Source organism: Centruroides vittatus, unplaced genomic scaffold (assembly GCF_030686945.1).
Source record: "Centruroides vittatus isolate TY-2023 unplaced genomic scaffold, ASM3068694v2 contig_1154, whole genome shotgun sequence".
In the NCBI taxonomy this organism is placed as follows: Eukaryota; Metazoa; Arthropoda; class Arachnida; order Scorpiones; family Buthidae; genus Centruroides; species Centruroides vittatus.
In genome coordinates, this window is record NW_027120741.1 from 4,020,821 (window position 1) to 4,042,996 (window position 22,176).

The 22,176-nt window shown below is 27.2% G+C and overlaps 1 protein-coding gene across 2 annotated transcripts in view; it reads right to left on the reverse strand.

Moving 5' to 3' along the window:
- Window positions 1-22,176, reverse strand: part of LOC136979055 (obscurin-like) — a gene marked incomplete at its 5' end in the record, with an annotated part of 71,823 nt that overhangs the window by 17,218 nt on the left and 32,429 nt on the right. For both annotated transcript variants that reach the window (XM_067274964.1, XM_067274955.1), the window contains 12 exon segments: window positions 731-863; window positions 942-1,093; window positions 4,126-4,285; window positions 4,993-5,137; window positions 8,584-8,804; window positions 10,161-10,241; window positions 10,974-11,019; window positions 13,132-13,284; window positions 15,438-15,464; window positions 15,549-15,721; window positions 16,214-16,352; window positions 19,318-19,518. In XM_067274964.1, coding sequence (XP_067131065.1) covers window positions 731-863; window positions 942-1,093; window positions 4,126-4,285; window positions 4,993-5,137; window positions 8,584-8,804; window positions 10,161-10,241; window positions 10,974-11,019; window positions 13,132-13,284; window positions 15,438-15,464; window positions 15,549-15,721; window positions 16,214-16,352; window positions 19,318-19,518 — 1,631 coding nt within the window.

Below are 22,176 nucleotides of genomic sequence, written 5' to 3' on the forward strand. Positions count from 1 at the left end.
AGTATAGTGGAATCAGTTTATTGTAATCATTTTAGAACTTGTCTATACTGATAACAATGACTGATAAGTTTAAGAGTTTAAATAAGACTACGATTAATGAAAATTCTTATTGGCTTTGACATGTTAAGACAATTAAAAAATGAAAAACTTCAAGATTCATTAATTAATAATAATTCATTCAGTGTCGTTTAACTTGCAGTGTTTTTGCAGTACTGTCTTTAACAGCTAACATATAATTGAAATAAGAAATACAGCAGTTCAAACTATTGTACTGTGAGCAAATAATAATGATAGGAATTGTCTTTTCATCTAATTTCAAAATGTGGTTGATAGCCACATTTTGAATTAAAAGGTCATCTCTGCAAAGTAAAAACTGTTCCTGATGATTAGACATGATGGAAGTTTGAAATTTAGTTTCTTCTGTATTTTTTTTATATTGTGCAAATAAGAAGTTAACCAAAACTCTGATTACAATATACAAAGTTTTATAAATGTATTTAAACTTATCAGAATTAGCATTTCCCAAAACATATAACATAAAATGACTGCTTATCATATTTGCAGATATTATTAACAAATCTACTGTGTTTATAAACATGATAATGTTGAAATATTTACAGATTCAACTGTAATGATAAATATTTTTATTGAATTCAACATAGTTCTCTTTAACTCTCTAACATATTGTTTACATACATTTTCTATTTCAAAGTTTAAAGTTTATTCTTACCTCCAATTTTTAATCGTGCACGACATGTTATAACACCGTAAGTATTCCTTGCCACACATTTATATAAGCCAACATCATATCCTTTAGCTGGTTTTAATCGTAATTCACAATGACCATCTTTGTAATGCTTCATCTAACAATATACAAATATTTTTATTATACCATATTAGATTTTAAATATTATTAAGAAAGTAAATTTATAACTATATACTTCAATTCTGCTGCTTTCAATGAGAATACCATCATTTCTAAACCAAGAATAAAGAGGTGGAGGTTTTGAAACAGCAAAACATTTAAATACAGCATCTTCATCTTCTCTGATAACTACATCTCTGATTTTCTCTCGAAAATATGGAGGAGAAGCTATAAATGAAAGTTTAAATGTAGTTTACTTTAAAGTATAAACAAACTAAAATTAAGATATTGTTTTTCAAAAACATTTTACATTTAAAAAATTGTATATAAAGATTAGAATGTACTTACTATTTTACTGAATTCTAAATTCTAACATTTTTTGAGGAATCATTAATTTTTTCACTTTATATTATGATTTGTTCATTAAACATATATATCTTATAATGACAGTATTAATATATTAGTTGTGTTTTTTTTTAAAGCTAACTGATTACTGGATTACACTAGGCAATCCAACTATAATAATGCTACTAATTTGGATGATGGTCTGGGTCTGGGTAGCATAACTGGATACATGTCCATGCAGCAAGCAGATGTTGCAGGTTTGAGTCCTGCTTCAGACCAATTTGTTTATTCCAGAATCTTCTAATTATTAATTATTAAATTTATCAAGAGATACACCTAATGCCAACCTCTAGGCTAAATTACTTGACATTTAATTAGTAATTAATAGCATTGTGAGAGGCTGATATTGAGTTAATTAAATGATTTAATTACTTAAAGTAATATTCTAATTCAATACCCCGGGAAAAAGGGGCAAACAAAAGGTCACCGAGAAAGAGAAGACCAACTCAGACAAAACCTACACACATCCTATTTCCTGTGATTTCCTGATAGATAAAACGGTTTGAATATCAACAATTATTACTAAGGTTGCAAGACAAATCCTGACCTTAATCACGTCCAGCTATTAATTCAGTTTGTTTGACAGCTGTTATCAATTTTATGAGGTAGAATGAGTAACAATACCGGATAGAAAGAAGTAATAAATATGACAAAATTTTCGATTTTTGACAATTAGCATAAACAAACTCTAGACAGAACAGGTTACATCATACCTAGCATTAGTCCACTTTCCCAAAAGTGGATATAAAAAGGGGTTAAACAGAGTCCTTCGGGCTCGAACATCCACAGGACCTGTCCCACCATCATTCACAATGGTCACCTTTGGCCCAAAGCCGCCATAATCTCACCAATTCTCTGACTGTCCATCTCCGATACTCTGCTAGATCAGCAAATGTCCTCTGGACAACGCATAATCCAGGATCCATGCACAGCAAGTAATCATCATGAGGTATTAACTTTGTTTGTAAACTCTCTCTCTCCACCCAGATAGTATATAAGTTAGACTAATATTAACTCCTGATATGGAAATCTAATCCTGTCGGATTGCGGAACCCACAAAGAAATATCAGCTCGACTGCATTACATGACATGCCAAATAGAAGTGTCGTGCCAATACCAGTATTTACCACATTCCTTGTATCTGTATTTGTTCTGTACTCTAGAATTGTAATAATCTAGATGTTTATTAAATATGTTGTTTTATGTTCGATGCATGTCATCCTTGAGTATGATTGACACCTTGTCCCGACCTCACCAACCCTCCCACTCGCTTACAACATAGGCCATCCCCTGACAGAGAAGCCAATAAGTGAGGTCAAGCTTGCTGCTTAACCTCCTCGGTTCTCACAGCATTATTATAACTCAATGTACTCTAGCAATTGTTTGGCATTAATTTAAAAATTGGGTCAATGAATGTTTATAGTTATTTTTGTATATATAATCTTAAGATTTTTTATTCATTTATGGCAATTTTTATCCATTAAAGTATTATTTAAAAAAATGAGAAAAAGTAAATTCAATAACATTTATTTTAATTAATACAGTGGAACCTTGCTTAATGAGCATCTCATAATGAGCAAAACAAATTGTAAAAAATGAACACTTAATGAGCAATGTTTTGCGTAATGAGTGACAAGGAAAAGGGAAGTTCCATATTGTGTACATGCTACATCAGTCTGTGTTTAGCACTTGTTCTGCTAGCATCTTAGCGTTGCTTGTGATCGCACATTTTTCCAAAATTGTGTTCAGACATATTACATATAAACATCATTTTTGTTATCAGAAATGCTTATTTGTCATTTGTATTTGCTGACATAGCTTGTGAATATATGTGCACTCTAACTTTTTCCAGATCTTGACATTTTGAAAATGGGATGTTCATTAGATTTGATGGATAAAGAAAACATAGTATATTTCAATATTTCGTGGGATTAAATGGGAGTGAATAATGGCAATACTTAGATTCATTATGTATATATGTCATCATACAGTGGAATCTTGCTTAACAAGCGTAATTCATTCTAGACCATAGCCCATAGCCCATTATATAATAAACATGCCAAATGATATGCCCAATTGGGCTATGTAAAGGCTATAATTAAATATTAGAAATTACTATACTTTGATTTTTTTTTTTTGTTCTGCAAATTGAATTTGCATTCCAGGTTGGTTCATTCTGCACTAAAAGAAAGATGATGATGATTCATGCTCCTTGACAATGTATATTGTATAATTTTCTTTGAATAAACATTATACATAAAATATTTGAGTATTTTTTTCAGCGTGGAACGCATTATCGTATTTTACAATAATTTATATGGAAAAAATTGTTTTGCATTGCGAGTAAGATTCTAGAATGAATTACACTTGTTAAGCAAAATTCCACTGTATGATGACATATATACATAATGAATCTAAGTATTGCCATTATTCACTCCCATTTAATCCCACGAAATATTGAAATATACTACGTTTTCTTTATCCATCAAATCTAATGAACATCCCATTTTCAAAATGTCAAGATCTGTAAAAAGTTGGAGTGCACATATATTCACAAGCTATGTCAGCAAATACAAATGACAAATAAGCATTTCTGATAACAAAAATGATTAATAGATACGCATTTTCAATAATAATTAAACAGTTTACAAATTTTGATGAATAAAAATTTTAACTATTAAAATTAAAATGTTCAAAGTTTTGAAAGATCAAAGTCAGAAAAATGAATATTTTTTAAGTTTAATAGGGTTAAATGAAAAATGATAAAAAAACAAAAATTATATATAGAGACTAAAATATTATTATAAAAAGACAATCATTCAATTTAAGCAATGTATAATACATTTGAAACATGCCTTCTGCATTCTGAATACTTCTTTTTCTTCCAGTTTCAGTTCCAAGTGATCCAAATTCTTTTTGAAGTCGAAGTGGTGTGGAATGTACCAAACCTCTTTTCTCATCAGAAATTTCTTTGTCCATTACATCAACAAAACGACGCCTTTCCTTAACAGTAATCTAAAACATACATTATATAATTAATATCTTTCTAAAAGTAATTTTTAAAGAATCTAATCAGTAAAGCTGATAATATACTATAATTCTGTATGGACATCTCATGGAATATCTGTGCTTGAAAATAAATTTGAAAGAAAGTTATGCAATGATGTAGGTTATTGTCTAACTTTAATTTGCAATTACAAACTCTTGAAGTAGCTTTTTCATTGTCAAAAATTATCAAAAATGTCTCTAAACATATGAAAAATCCTTTATGCTTTGCATACATTCATTTGCTATTGTAATATTTTTTTCAAAACTTCCAATTACACCTATATGCATGCCTCACTTTTAGTTCTGTTTGTTTTCTGTGTAATAATCCACATTTTAATTATTATTATTATTATTCTCCAACTTAAACTTCTGCCTTGAAAGTTGATAAATTTCTGATTAATTTCTCCCTCTGTATGTAATATAATAATTTCAGAGAACTATTTAGGAATTAACTGTCAATTTTATTGTATGTTACTTCATTACTTTTTCTATTGCTGTAAAGTGAATTTTGATTATTAAAATAATTATATTTGAATAATATGATTGAACTAATTTTTGGAAAGTAAGTATTTAGAAAGAGAAATAAGTTTAAATTTGTTACAGTTTTGTAATTAAATTATTATTAAAAATCTTACTTCAAATTTACTTTATTGAAAAATTAAATAGTGTCATACCTCACTATCACCCCAATGTTTTTGTCTCAAATGCTCTGCAAGAGTAGGACTTCTTCTTGCTCCAAGTCTCAAATACTGTCTTACTCTTATTGGAAATTCTCTATCATGGAGTGGAAGAAGGAATGTATCTGGTCCACTTTGGTATCTAAAAAATTGAATTACTTAAATTGAAAACACAGTGTAAATTTAAATCTGATAAATCATATTGTAGTCTGTCTGTACAAGGAATATATCTGATAACAAAACTCACAGGATCAATAGCTACATCCATTATTATTTTAAGGAAAAATATCTTGTCAAATCTCTTAACAATTTTAGAAGAAAGTATTTTAGGTTAACTGTAAATTTTTCCTTTTTTTGTGCACTATCACTGACCCAAATGTTTGTGAATAATTGGAACCAAGTAATAATGTCATGAACATTGAATTCTCAAACTTTTTGAATTCTATTTTCAATGTTAAATTTGTAATTTGTTTTAAGACTTTATGCATTACTGCTATTTTAAAATTTTACAAAATATGAATGGCTTTATTAAATAAATATATGTTACAATGGTTTGTAATACTGAAAAAGTCATTTTACTAAAGCCAAAATAAAAAAATATAACAAATTTTGCCAGACAAATGAGTGAGAGCAGTGACCTTTTAGCTCAAACATTCAGTTTGCACAGATGCCAATTCCAGTTTATAGTAGTACATAATCTCCCATTTTCCAAAAGATTGAAACCTTTCACAAAAGTTGAAATTTTGGAGCATAAATTTCCAAACACAAATGATCAAATTCCTGAGCATTTGACATCTATGAGTATCAAGGTCAAGTGTGTGTGTGTGTGTGTGTGTGTGTGTGTGTGTGTGTGTGTGTGTGTGTACAATTGTTAATAATATAATATAAAATATTGTTAATTACATAAAAACTAATTTATATATTGTAATATATATATACACACATATATAAAAATAATTTTACAATTATATATATATATAAACAAATTAGTTTTTATGTAATTAACAATATTTCTGCCACTGTAACACATTAATATCAAACCCAAACTCTGTTTATGTACAAAATAAAAACAGTTTCTCTCATTTAAATAGAAAATTTGTTCATTTGACAATGTAAATTCAAACTTGAAAATTAAATTAGTAATAGTTTTTACACACAAATCGTAAACTTGATCAACTAAACTCTAGTACCATAACCTATTTAATGACCTGAAAATCAAACAGTAATCTGAGCATCTTACAAAATGTTCTCAACACGCTTTCCATCAACCTAAATTCCTGAATCTTTCTATCAGTCTTAACAAACTGTCTCAATGTTTTGATCTTATTAAAAACTCACTCAATGTTACCTTCAAAATTTACAATTATAACCTTACTTATGTCAACTGCATTAATGATTTAGGATATAACTCACTTTTAAACAGTAAACTCACTTTTAAACAACATAGTGACTATATTACTAAGGGACTGGCTGTATACAGGGGAATCATGTGGATAAACTGTCAACTCTATTTCTTCTAAAACTACTTTTCTTAATACTTTTTTGCCAGTTTTCAGTCTATTACTGATTACTGTCTTCCCGTTTGAGCCACTGCCTCAAAAACACAGAAAAGCAAAATCATTACTGAATCATCTATAACAAATCTAGTATTAAATAAATTTGCTAACTTATTACGTATTGAATCCTCTGAAATTGTGCATCTTTGTCTAGGAGTTCATTGTTTTGAAGATAGAGTTTCCTATTTTGATAAATCCTTACTTTTAAACATTTTTGTGGTTTTTTCCACCCTTTTATTTTAACCTGCATATACAAAATTTTAACTCGTGTAATCTCTCTTGTTTTCATTGTCCTTTCTTCAGGCTTTTAATCTCCCAAAATTCCTATTTTTACTGATTTTGCAGCTCTGTCAAAATTGTGAAGGACCTTTTGCATCATGATTTTATGTACACATACATGTAAAAAAATCTTTATAATTATATGTAAAGATTTAGTTTTAACGGTATTGGTATTTTGTTTTGTTATATTTTTCATTGCTTTTATTTAAGGTATTTTTCTGTTGTTATTTGGAGGAGGCTTATCTTGCCTAAATGGCATTGGATGCAATACTTCATAATAAAGAAAAAAAATAATAATGAAGTTTTAAGGAAATAATCACACAATATTAGATTGTATACTATTTTGCATCTTGAACATGCTTAGTTGTGAAAATGAGTTTCTCTCATTTGACAACATTACATTCCTCAGGCAGACAAACTGTAATATTTATATAGTGTATTTTATAATAAATCTGATTTCTTACAATGTTTTTAGGATTCACAATTTTATAAAAACTAAATTCTTTAATTAGATTTGTCATATGAAAAACCTAAAACATTAAATTTTAAATCCAGAAGTTATAAATGCATTTCAATATAAAAGTTCTGAACAGACAATTCAAAAGATAACTGTATTTTTCACATTTATAACAATGAAATAGGTTAAAGTATAGACCATTAAGAAATTAACTATTAATAACTAGTTTAATTAATGGAGAAGATAGCTAAAATGTCAGCCTGCCATTCTGAGAGACTTGTGAGGATCTGACCTAGATTGTAACCCAAGTTTGGGCAGGCCTACAATGACAATTTTAATTCATTATTGATGGTACAGTAGAATGCAAATATCCAAGCCTGGATTAACAAAAGTTCTGCATTATCTGAGTCAAACTCATAAGTGAATACACTATTTTTCTTATACTGTAATTCATAAAAGAAAGTTTAAAATGGTAACATGTATTACAAGATGATTTCTGTCTGTTATCTTTTATCATTTTAACTTCAGTGTGAAACAAACCAGTTCTTATTAAAATGTAACTACCATAATACACATTTTTATTCTTAAAACTATTGTATGTACAGTATATTAGTTTGTAATAAATTATGTAAAAATTATAGTTTCAAAAATTCAAAGCTTATAGTATTGCTTTTTACGAACTTATCATACTTTATGATAAGTTTGTAAAAAGTGATATTATAAACTTTGAATTTTTGAAACTAAAATAAAAACAGTTGTTATTCTAGCTTCATGTTCTATGTAAAAATTGTTGTTTTTACATATGATCAAATTCAATAAAGTGTAATCTTTTTATACTTTATTGAATAGTCACGAAAGATTTATATGGTATAACTTTTAATCTGAGGTAGCATCAGTCCACATTACCTCAGATAATCAAGGTTTTACTGTATTAATTATTGCTTTTGAAGTGTATCCATAGCATCTAAGTACTGCCAGTAATCTAATAGCAAATTTAACATTTTCACTTGCAGACTTTTGTTCAAAATACAAGAAGTCAACTAACTGTCATATTATTTTACTACTACTTTAAGTTATATTTGGTTCATTATGTTAAAATATTTGCAATATCTATTAATGCATTTAAGAACATTTATTGTTATTTGTTTTGTTTTAATAATATATTGATTTACTGAACACTTAAATTTTCTAAAATTATAAATAAGTGTGTTGTTCAGATTTAACCCAAATACATATTATATTTATAAATCAAAATATATGAAATCCTGTTTACAAATAAATACATGCAACACTTACTGACTTTCTGAACGAAAATCTATTGGCTCGCGTACAATTTTTTGCTGAAATGTTACATCATCAAAAGCAGCTGGTTTTACATGACTGTGTCCTAAATGCCTTTCTGGTGTTGATGGTGGAGTATATTCAACATCATGAGGATATATCATGCGACTAGGATGAGTGAAACAAGAATCGAGTGGTCTTCGGCGATAAAATCTCCTGCATGATGCATTAGAATGCTGAAAGAAATTAATTGCATATTATATTGAAAAATATTCAGTAAACTTCTTTGTAACATAATAAACTTTTCCTAAAAGATATAAGAAAAAATTCAACAATGCAAACTAGGTACAGTATATGTAATTAAATGCTACAAAAAATACAAAAAGTCCAACAGGAAACAAAATTACCAATTTTGAAACTTCTTTTCAAACCGTTTGTTTTAACAACTGCATTCAAACTTTGAAGGTCTTTTAGCTTGATGATGACCATTCAACACATTTTGCTTTTGTAGATTTTTGCATTTCCTGCTGGATTTTTGGTGTTTTCTTTTGTAGTCAAAATGTCAAATATAAAATTATAAATTAAATATATAATTTTGTATTTGATGTTTTGGCTATTTAAATATATCAATACGTTAGATATATAAAGATTGTAATTTATATGTTGGTTGATCATTCTGTGTGGACTGTTTAATTATGAAAAGCAATGACATTACACTTATAATAAAAATATACAATGTAAATTTTTAGTAAATATATTTTTAAATTGTTCAATTTTTATTAATTAAACTTATATTTTATTAGTAAAAGTAATTATTTCAAGCGTACAATGCATAGAGTACTAATCCAATTGATTTTCACTTAAATGATTTTAATATTAAACAATTTATATATTTGAGGGAAGTTTATTTTGATGCAGGAAATCAAAATAAATGTCCATAGAAAATAGTAAAATACAACTGATTTAATGAAGAACTATTAAAACATGACTAATTTAAACAATTTCATTAAACCTATAAATAACAAAAAGTTATTAATTAGAAATACTTGATATCTACTATACAACATAGTATATCAGATTTAATTATCTAAAAAGTTGAGTAAATAATAAATCATCTTTGTTGATTAATGATTCTATTTTATATTATCAACGAGCCAAAAGGTCTGATGCAGGCATCGAGGCATACTAAATTACAAATAATAATATACTGAATTAATAAAAATTAAGAACTAAAATAATTCAAACCTAACATGAAAATCACCTCAAAATTAAAATGCTTAGAAATTATTTAAAATTATATTTTTGTTGTTTGAATATTAATTAATTTTAAATTTTAATATTTAATTTTGTTTTAAGTTTGATTGGTCAGTGTCATTATTAAGGTTTTATCTGACAAAGTTTTTCAAGACTATTTATGTCCCATTATCAAATAATCAAGCAATAAATTTGGCTCTTTGTAATTTATCGATGATGGTGTCTCATTACTATTTATGAAATATTAAAATTACTTTTAGCAGGGATGATGATATTTTATATAAAATAATTTTATTTAAATAAGATTATTACATTACAGTAACTAAAAATAAACATACCCATTCTCTCCATTTCTTATAATAATCACGTAAGTTATTCAGACAATTCAGTTCATCACATTTATCTGGTATATCAGCAAACTATTAAAATTATATAAATAATAAATTGATTTTTTTAAAAAGTAATAATTTTTTAAAACCTGTTAAAGTAGCAAATTGTAAAATTATTTTATTTATACATTCAAAAATAAATACCAAATATTTTTGATATATCTAAAATATTCAATAAATATACAGAATGTTTCAAAATTATTTGGACAAACTCAGAGAGACAAACACATGAAAAGAAATCAAGAGCGTCCAGAAATGAACAGTTTACAAGAAAATGACACTTGAGAATACATGTGGATATTTTATTTTACTATTTGTTATTTAATAAATCTTTGTTTCCTTGTTAAATGGAGTCATTTGCTTGTTTATTACCTATGCCTTAACAACGACCCTGCTCTCCTTATCCACTCGACCTGACAAAAAGAATCCTGACCCCTCGGGATCATAGAACGTAAACCAGCCATCCTCTGACAGTGGGAAGGTTTAACCAACCTGCTGCCAACAAAAGGAGGTACGATCTTGTCCTACCTCTGGGTGGCTACCCACAAATGTGATCACTTTGATAAGTTTGTCCAAGTAATTTTGAAACATCCTGTACATAATTTTACTTATTGCACTATATATAGTGTTTAGTATTTCTCAATTTAATAGTGGATAATATATTGACATCACTACCTTAATTAAAACTTCATATATCTTAATTTGAAGACCATTATACAAAATCACTTGCATTCTAAAAAATCAGACATATTAAACACTTACCCTCAACCATGGATGTTTCAAAGCACTCTTGACATCTATTCTTCCACTGAAAAAAATTTATAGTCATAAAAACATTTATTGATTTACAATTTTAAAAAGAAGTACATCAGTAAAATAAATATTTGAAACAATGATTTTCAAAGCATCAAAAATATTAATACTGATATAAATTTTTTAATTGGGTTACAATGAAATCTTTACTACTTTTATAAATTACAGTATACTTATTATTATATGTAATATTCTTGGAACTTTTTATCATTACTAGTATGCTATGATAAATTTTTATATAATTTATAATATAAAAATTCATTATCTAAGTAGACGTTAAAAAATAAACTAACTTCTTATTATGATATAATCATTCTATTATTTGCATTTCATTTTAGATCATTTCATCTCAAATCTATTATTTTTTGATCAAAATTAATTTTTAATAATCTGATTTATGTGTTTATAATATATATTTAGTCAAAGCCACAAAATAGGATGACAACAGACACTTGGCCCAGGCTTTATATGTTGCAGATATTTTCTATTTCTGTCTGATTGGTAGGATCTAAATAAATACCGTATTTTACGGACTATAAGACGCACTTTTTTCTTTGAAAAATTGCCTCCAAAATTCAGGTGCTTCTTATAGGTATTTTTTTTAAAAAAATTCCTTAAAAATTAAGGTGCATCTTATAGTCAGTAAAATACGGTACCTTTTTCAAAAATAAAAATGATTGCAGTATGAGGATGAAGTGTATTGAAGATATAATAAATACAGTAATTTAGTATATTTTTTACCCATTAAAAATTATTATTTAAGATTTTTTTCAGGATAGTCCTTTATAGTAGACAACCACAATAACTTAATTACCTTTTGCACATATTGTAAATTTTAGCTTGTATTTTTCATCAATTTCAAAGCTAATTATTTTACTTTTTCAATATAAATTTAGCCTGTTATTCTAACATTTTACTCTAATTTCTGAAATTAAAATTCAGTTAGCTTTGGTAATAAATGCACCTGCCTGATATGAGAAAGGCAAATTTGTATCAGTGAATATTGAAAATTGTTTATTTTTATAAATTAAAAAAAAAAAACCTCATTTTTATTTAGTACTTTGATAATATATTTATTTAAATTAACAGAAAATTTTGATCAAATATTTTAAAATCAGAGTAGTGCAGAAAAGCATTTTGTCTGGATTACTTTAAAAACTAAGTCTGACATCAGAAACTTATTAAGTAATAGAATAGCAGTAAGAGTTTTTGTAATAGTAATTAATAATAGCATTATGTAGGTACAAAGGAAGCCTAAATTATTAATTAATCAGTCATAGACTCTTCTTGGCAACCATCTTAAATATATTATTAAAAATAAATAGCCCTAGGATATCAGATATAAATTATTAAAAACTAAATTCCTTCACTTTTCTAAGTTCATTTTTTCAAATATGACTCACATCAACCATTAACCGGTGTGAGTACGATTATCATTTGAGTGACAAATGTTTTTGTAATCCCTTTTGGGCTCTTCTTCTTCAGGCTTTCTTCAATTCAAAATGGGCTTTATTAGACAACAATATTTAATTTCCAATTTTAGTTAAAGGGGAATGCATGAGCAGAGGTTCCCAGCATTCAAACTCATCCTATTGTTCGATCTTATTTAAACATCTTATGGGGAATGTATGCACATATGGTATTTGAAATTTCTTACCATTAGATTTTATATTCAAATGTTAACTGCCAGCCTGTTTTGAATTGAAAAAAGTCCAATGAAAGATCCCAGATGGGGTTACAAAAACGTTTGTCACTCAAATGTTAATCTTATTCACATCGATTAATGGTTGATGTGAGTCATAATTTATATTCATTCCAGTGTGTTGGGCAGTTAAGTATTCATTCTTTGAACTAAGAAGTCTATATATAGAGATTTATGTTTCACATGTTTGTTGCTTCTCAGAACAATTTTCAAAATCTTTTTCAAATTGTATATATATATATATATATATATATATATATATATTTATCAAGTATTTTTATTTGACTGTTTGTCCTTTATATTTCATTTTTTTATAGAAAATTGGTTTATTTGTTGAATAATTTTCAATGCAGTAAACATTAATACCATTATTTTTTAAATTAAAATTAAAAATTTTTCAATTACCTTGGATCAACTACTAATAATTTTGAAACAAAATCTTTTGCTTCATCAGATAATACTACATAATTATCATGGAAAAAATTGACTTTTCCCTGTTGTACATTTTTCAGTGTTTCTCGGTCATTTTCTGCAAGGAATGGTGATGAACCAGTTAATCTGAAATATAAAAATATAATAAATAAAACCTGTTATAAAAATAAAAATTAAATATTTAAATTTTTTTCATTTAATTTTATTTAACATAATGAATCTTTATGATAAATCTTATTACTAATTTAATTTTGTTATTTAAACTGTTATATAGCATTATACTAATTTAATATTTGTTCAAAATTACTGAAAGCATTAATATAGATAATATCCAAACAAAAAATAAGAAAATAATTTTCAACATCTAAAATAAAATTAAAATTAGGCCATTTTAGAAAGACATTTGTTATAGTATATAACATGTTCTAAATTGTTTTCATATTCAAAATAATAACAATACTTATTATTTTTTAAAGACAAATCCATTTCTGCTAAATTTAGATTACATATTTACAGAATAAAAAGTTCACTTTTAAATATTTTGCTTGACAATGACAATAATAAATTTTTTTAATATGATATTTAATAATTTAAGACACAATTAATCCCATACAACTTAAAATTTTTAAAAATTGAATAGATTCAAAAAAATGTCTATATAAATATTTCACAAGGCAATACAACAATTTCTAAAAAGCTTTTTATCTACATAAAGAAATACTGATTGTAAATAATTATTGTTTCTTCTATATATAATTATTTTTTATATTTAATATATTATATTTGTTTTCTGAAGATGAAAAATAACCTTTGAAAGCATTAATAATAATGTTTTCAAAAGTTGCTTTCCATGCTTAAAAATAAAATCACTTTATTTTTATTAAAAATAGCAATAAAAAGGAATAATTCTAAAAGTTCAAAGAACTTCAAAATTTCTTTAGAATTCATATAAAATTATATATATATATATATATTTAAAGATGGGAATAAAAACTGAGACAGAATATTAAAGTAGTTTGGATTACTAATGCAAATGCACCTTTTATTCATGTTTAATTTCATTAAAAGATGTAAGAGATATTACAAAAACTGGTGTTATATATAGCAATATGAAATGAAAATATCACTTTTACAGATTTAATTTGAAATTTAATAAATAATTATTGTAATAAAAATTTTATCAAAGACATTCAATATATTATTTAAAATTATAGTTACAAAGGTAACTCCTAAGATTCAATAATTTTCATAATATTTTAGCCAAACCTCTACCTGAAATAATTAAACAATGCAGATTGATTTCTGACAGATTTACAGGCAAATTTCAATATTTCTCAATTCATCTTATATAAAAACATACAGATAATATCAGATTACTATGACAGCCATACTTTATATGTTATTTTTAATTATCAGGTTATTATGCAGAAAATTGTTAATAGAAATTACATTTCTGTATAACCTGTACTGTCAATGTACCTCAATCCTCCACATTTGTGACAAATTGGTACACAATTTAGAAAGTATTATCTCAAACATTCCATTTTTCCCTGTTTATTTTGTTTTACTTCCACTAGCAATTTATTATAGATTTAATTACAGCATGACTAAGAACTTAGGAAAAAAATTGAGGTTTTCTTTGTTTTCTTTCCTTTTTTTCAGTTAATATTTGTGATGTGTTATGATGGTGCCATTTGTTCTAATGTGGTCTACTATGCAGTTTAGTAAAATTTATCTCTATGTTACCAACCTTTGTGTCGGTGATTACAATTTTATTTTACTCTATTTTGCTTATTTGTTTATTGCCTATTATCTTAATTAACTTTTGTTTTCTTGCCATTAAATAAAAAAATTTACAGTATACAGCAGACTCCTATACAACACAGAAGTTATGTTCTGTGTTATAGGAATCTGCATTATTCAAACCACATGTGTTATGTATGAACTGTAAGTGTGGAATAATGGTGAAATAGCCAAAAAGTTAGAAACACATATAGATATTGGCCCATATAATGCACTATAAGGGAGCACATTATACAGAAGTTCACTGTATATTCACTTTCTTATCTTTTTGTATTAGTTCCTTTTATACCAGTGAAAGCCACTGTACAATAAATATAATCAATGAAAAAACTTGAAAAAGCATTATAGCTCTCACTATTAATGTATAAATATTTATATCTAGAAAATTTTTGAGATAATCAAAGATTAGAGAGTTGAATCATAGGAGTTCCTGTATAAATATTTATAATAATAAAAAATAAACATAAATGACTTACAGTAAATATGTAATAATTCCAATGCTCCTAAAAAAATAATTAAAAAGTATGAATTATAATATATTTAAAATAAATTTAATTAATTGAAATAAATAAATATTTTAAACATACCACATATCTGAAGCTAATGATACTGGCTGTTTGTTTGCTATTTCAGGAGCTACAAATTCTGGATGACCGTATAATTGAATAAATTCTCTACCAGGATTAAGACGAGTAGCCAAACCAAAGTCACATATTCTTAAATTATCACTGTTCACTCGAGTTATAAGTAAATCCCCTATCTAAATTTTAAATATTATTTACAATTTATAAATTAATAAATCTATGTAATTCTACATTTTTTACTTTTTAATAATTATAACTGTAAATATCTAAAATAAATTAATTTCATTAAATTCGAAATTGTTCTTTTGTTTTAAAATAATAAGAAAGTAGCTGAAATTTTATCAAAAGATTTAAATACATTTTTACATTTAATAAAAAATATTTTTTTTTATTAAGTAGTAAAAATGTAGTTAGATAGTTAGGAACTTATTACCTTTTACTACTTATCAAAATATTTTTAGAAAACAATAGTTAGCTCCTAAAGTCTAAAATTTACATGATAACATATTTCTGTTTATATATGGATTTATAGAGAATATTTCACAGAAGTTTTTTGATCTGCATCATAATTTTTTCTTTCACTACAAAACTGCTTCTAATTTTAGAGTTTAAGAATATATACATATATCATAAAAAAATTATATTACATGTTAAATTAAAACACTTACTGTTAGTCCAAGATGACCAATAAATTTGCTATGCATATGTTCAACTCCTTCTAAAACTTGTTTAATGTAATGAGCTATATCACTTTCTGTTAGTTTTTCTCTTTGGGTAAGGTTATTTAGCAATTCACCTCCACCACATCTGTATTTAGTTAAGATAAAAGTTTACTTGAATAGAAATTCTACTTATAAGTATTACTTCAAAATTATAATGAAAAAATAAATGAAAAACATCATCACAATGCCAGGCTGCAATTTTTAATCATATTTTTAATTTATTTCATTTAAAATATATGATCTCCACCTCAAATTAGTACTATAGTGTCTTGTTCCTGTACATCATACATTTCCATTAGCAATGGAGTCATGCCAGTCATGTATTAACTGCTTTCAGGGGAAAAGTTTTGAATTGAAATAATGTAACTTTTGGCTTGCATCAGAAGTTCTTATATAGTTAATTGGGGACTCCAGCCACTCTGATTTCCATATCTGATATCAGATTTTATCTATCTAACTCTGTTCTCAAGATTAAGGAAAGACTGACTGACAGACAGATGACAGTGGGAATTTATGGGTCTATAGTTTTTTCAAATTGCTGTCCAAATATGAAAATTTATTACTTATGAACAAAATTTAATCATTGATTATTCATATCAATGTCTTTTTTATAGGTTTTCTCAAAACTATGAAAGAATTACTTTATAATTTCTACAATTTTGTTCAACTGAACATTAGACAAAATATTGAACTGAATGAAATATATGAAATGAATTAAGTAATATGATAAAATTTAGTGAAATAAATTTTCAAAATCTATATTTAACTTGCATTGTATGTAAATAGAAATTTTTATATTAATTATTATAAACACTATAAGCATGTGGCTGAGATTATGGGATAATCTCAATTTATTCTTAACCACTTACTATTGAGACCTTAGTGAATAATTGTTGCTTTTGGAAAGATGTTTTATTCCATAACACATTTATTTTTTACAATCATCATCACAATGCCAGGCTGCAATGTCTCACTTTAGCCAAACTAGTAATTTGGCTGAAATATGCATTTCAGCCAAATTACTAGTTTGGCCAAAGTGAAAGTAACGTGACTAGCAAATATACTGTATTTACTGATTATTTGATAGAGCAATAGAATTGATGATATACAGGGGCTGATCCAAAGAGTACTACAGAGACTTAAGACCTCCTACTTGAGACAAAAAAAAATTAAAATTAATTTATTTGAGCACTTTTTTCAAATATTTATGATGCAAATATGGTTATCTGACCATCTGCAATATGGTCATCATGCACATGCTAATACAATAAAAGTGTAAGGAACTGAGTCCGAATGTTATTTTTATTTTATTATTATTTCCGTTTTATTATCTTTTGTTTGGGGTTTATGTTTATTTAGGACGAAGGTTCCCCACCACTCTCTTGTTAGTAATGAAAAATGAAGATAAAACAACTCACGGAGAAATAAGCGCCGTAGGAAAAATCTTGCGCACTTGCGCTGCCCGGCGAAAGTAACAGTCCGCAGAAAAAAAAATGGAGGGGGGAGTCCCCACAATCACTAGTAGAGAAATACTTGATAAACCGTCTTAAACATCCCAGAAAATTATGATAAATATTTTGTAAACGGTTTATAAGCTTTTTCGGAAACTTAAAGCTGCCAGAACAGAAAGTTAATGTTAGCAACTAAGTATGTAAATAAGGGGAGTAACCCAGCTCAAGTGTGACGTCATCTCACAGTATAAAACCCATACGTTAACCGAAGAAGGAGAGGTGATTTCCAAACAGAGGTGAATTCCAAATCGAGGTGACTGTGAGAGCGAGGTAGATTCGAAAGCGAAGTATTTTCTGATAGAAGTCCAGATTGATAATTGGACGATCCAAGGTGTTAAAGAGGAGTTCGATTGATGATTTGACGATATCGAAAGGATTGAGGAAGTAGTTTCTTCGTATAGTGAGGTGACGGATAGATGTTTAATTAGTAAGAGATTTTGTTCATAGTTTCTAAGTATTTGATTTGTCGAATTTCAAAAGGGGAATTACTATTAAGTTAAGCTAAGTAGCTAAGTTTATTGTCGGGTTGACTTGTTGATTTTCATTAATAAATTTTGTTTGAATTATTGACATTTGTACGTAGTACATTCTAGTTGCTAATTAAATATATTTGAACTTTTGATTTGACTTGATATTTATCGTTGTTATTACTAATTTTTCGGTGCACGCTTAAAAGCCCAGGCCTGGCAAACTAATCTCGAATCCATGTAAAGTACCCGTTAGGTTAACGGAAGTTTTACCGACCGCAATTATAGTCGGTTTCCTAAGATACTAAAATTAAGTACTTTACAAAAGGACCCTTACTAATTATTAAAATACGTTTAATTTTTGAGCTCAGGTTTTCCTAGATCCACCAATGATGATACAAGAATAGAAACTGAAAAGTAAAATAATGTGATAATAAATTTTAACATTTTCAAGTGTATTATAAGTTATATAGAGCTGACAAGACATGAAAAAGTGGAGAGATTCAAATGCCATTAACAATCTCCTAGATGATCTTGTTACTTTGGATAAAGGAGCAGTCCACATAAAGAAGCATAATATAGCAATCCCAAAGTGCTCTCTTAAGTGGATTTGATTGTATCGTGAAAAAAAAATTCAAATAGCTGGATTGATTATGAAGATAAAATTCAGCCACTATGGCTGCTTATACTTTCTTCATAAATGAACTTACTAAAAGATGGATTTAAAAAAAAAACAGACAGAAATGCATTAACTAAATTTCTTTGTATAAAAACATGTTTTTTCAATCCCATAACCTTATTTTTTAAATATATTTTTCCTTTCCATATTTGCAACAGTTTTGAAAATTGTATCCCCTGCAAATTCTACTGTAGTGGATATCAGGAAATCTTGTGACACCTCTAAAAGCTTGTTGTGACATTCTGAGATATCATAAAAAACTAGGTTAAAAAATTAAATTAAACATCTTTGATTATTCAATTAGTTAATAAATAAATCTTTCTTATTTATATAAAAGCTTTTAGAATGGTTTTAGAAAGTATGCATTTAGAGCATATTTAGTTAAAAGGATACAAGTCAGTGATGAGTGTAAGAGCTGATTTACTTTCAAATGCATCCCATAAACGTACTAATCTTGGATGAGAAAGATGATTCATAATATCCATTTCAGCATCAATAAAACTTCTAATCTTACCAGTTCCATGCATCATTTTTGCTGCAAAACTTTTTCCACTATTTCTTTCAACTGCATGATATATAATACCTTGGGTTCCCCTAAAATAAAGAAAGAAAAAAAAATTTTTTAAATTATTATAATTTGAAAATTCTGATCCTATAGAAGAATTTAATTGAAGAATGAAAAATTTCAAGTTTGTTTATTGATCACTTTCAAAAATACTCATTATTGATCATCTTCCAAAAGTTGAATCTACAGAAATTTGCCTTGTTTATGGTACCTAACAACTTTTTCTTGACAAATATACACTATGAAAAATTTTAACTTAGTAAAAGAATTTTATCTATGAAATAAAATTTGAATTTTATAAGTTTTTAAAACTTTTCTTCTATACACTAGTTATTTTAAATATAGCAATTATAATAATTATTTAACATACAGCAGTTATATGATTCATTTGTTTTAATGTCCATTTATTTATTAATGTCATATAAACTGCCTAAGTTTGATTTATGATATTTTGATTAAAATTCCTTTTAAAATCTCAGTTCTTTTTCTTTTAATCTAAACAATATAAATGAACTGATTTCAATCTAATTTGACAGTTAAAATTAAATGGATTATAACAATAACATAGTAATGAGGATATGTGATTTTTGTTGTTTTAATTTCGAAAAATAAATACTTCAATGGTTTGATGTATTTATTTTTCAAAATACTTGATTTTAAAACATGTACATGTAACCGTTACATCGGCATTGCAATGGCTGTGTTGGCAGTGCCAAGTCAGGACTGACACCACCTGTTACTCTAGGCACACAGGAACCTTATAAATAATCATCATGCAAGCGGTTACATGTGAGAGAACGAACAGATCTGGGACGGAGGAGGGAGTTGAGAGACAGTGCACTGGAAATAATGCACTCTGCTATGCATTTAACCATAAAACAATAAATATTTATTTTTCAAGAGACTAAAAGTTACAAAGAAAATTAGACATGGAGAGTCTAAACTTTATGCAAGCCTATATGAGAGTGAGTGTTTACAACTGCATATGCAGGTCAATAAATACCTGAATATGTAATGCTCCATGATTGCTTGGATGTCATGAAAAGGGGAGAGCTTGGTTAGGATGAGTCTTGAATCTGGAATATGTGATATCCATAATGATTGTTTATATTTCAGAGCATCTAAGGTCCAGTAGAAATAGTGGGAAATTGGAAAGATCGGCAGTGGAGCAGACATTTCAAAAATGGGCAGGTAAACTCTCTCCTTCTTCCCCCCTCTATTTTTATTTGGGGTTATTCCCTCCTGCTACTCTGATGACCAAATTTGGTAAGATTATGCAGGGAACTGGTGGTTAGTCCAATCCCCAATTTTTTTGTGAGACTTCCTTTGATGAGTAGTTTTTATTGGAATGTGTCACCCATGAAGGAAGTGTTATTGGTGAAAAAATCTTGTAAATTTCCTCCATTAAATTTATCACTTTGGGCTTAAATATAATTTTCTTTTCTTTGAACAATAATTAAATAATCAGGATTGTAAAATTACAAAAATACTAGCCTAGGTTCTTACACATATATCATAATGATGTATTGATTTGAAAATAATATATTTTCTTATAGTAAAGAACTTAATGCTTACTAACATAATCTATTTTATAATTCTATAAAATAAAAACAGTATAAATAACTGCAATTTGTCAGTAATAAATAATTGCTATATTTCTTGGAAATCAAATATAGTTATTAAATACAATTTAATAACTATATTTGATTTCCTATGTTTTATTACTATAGTCAGATCATCCTTAACAAAAAAATTTAAACTGATTTTTGAATTTTAAATTTTTAGTTAATGCAAATACTTATGTATATCAATGCTATGGTATAATGGAAACAAATTATGGCAATTGAGCAAAAAGTAACTGGTTAGTAGTTAAGAGTTATTGCAAGTTACAAACAACTCTTAACTACAAATTTTGGAGTCATCACAAGGTTTGAAACTCGTGACAACTCCGAAATTGAAAAAAATAAAGTTAAAGCTGTACTGCAGAATTATTTGTAAATTATGTAAATTAAAGCTGTAGAATTAGATAATGTTAATTTGTGATGTAAAATTACATAGACAAGCACCAATCTTTTTCTGTACCTAGGTGCCCCAGATCTTAGACATAGCATATCTGTGATTAATCCACCATTAATCAGAGATGTGCGAGATCTCTCTGTTAACAATAATTATTTTATGTTTAGTAATATAATCTATTTTTATCAACAAGTGTCCAAATAGGATCTCCTTTATTATCAGTTTTAGAAGAGATTTTTGTAAGAATTTAGATAACACAAAATAAATCTTTGTACAAAAGTCATTAACAGCCTATCAATCATCTTACATTTTATCTGTCAGATTATTGGATAATCATATATAAATTGTTATCATAATTTTGTTTCATGTTAACATTTTTATGTATTCAAATTTTGTTTTTGTGAGGACCGGGTTTAACCTGGCCCAAATTCTTGTTTTTGTTCAAACCCCCTTGTGGGAAATTGTAGAAAAGGTCGAAATTCAAAGGATGTTCAGCCTTCTGCCGCCAGAAAGCACTTCCTTTCTCTCCGGATCCAACTCTTAGTCATGGAGATCGAATCATCAGCGATTCACTAACTATCGCAATTGGTGATCGAAGATAAAGTGACCTATAGTATATAAGGGGAAAAAGGCTGATAACGGGGTCGCTGAAGGTCCGAATAAGACGCACG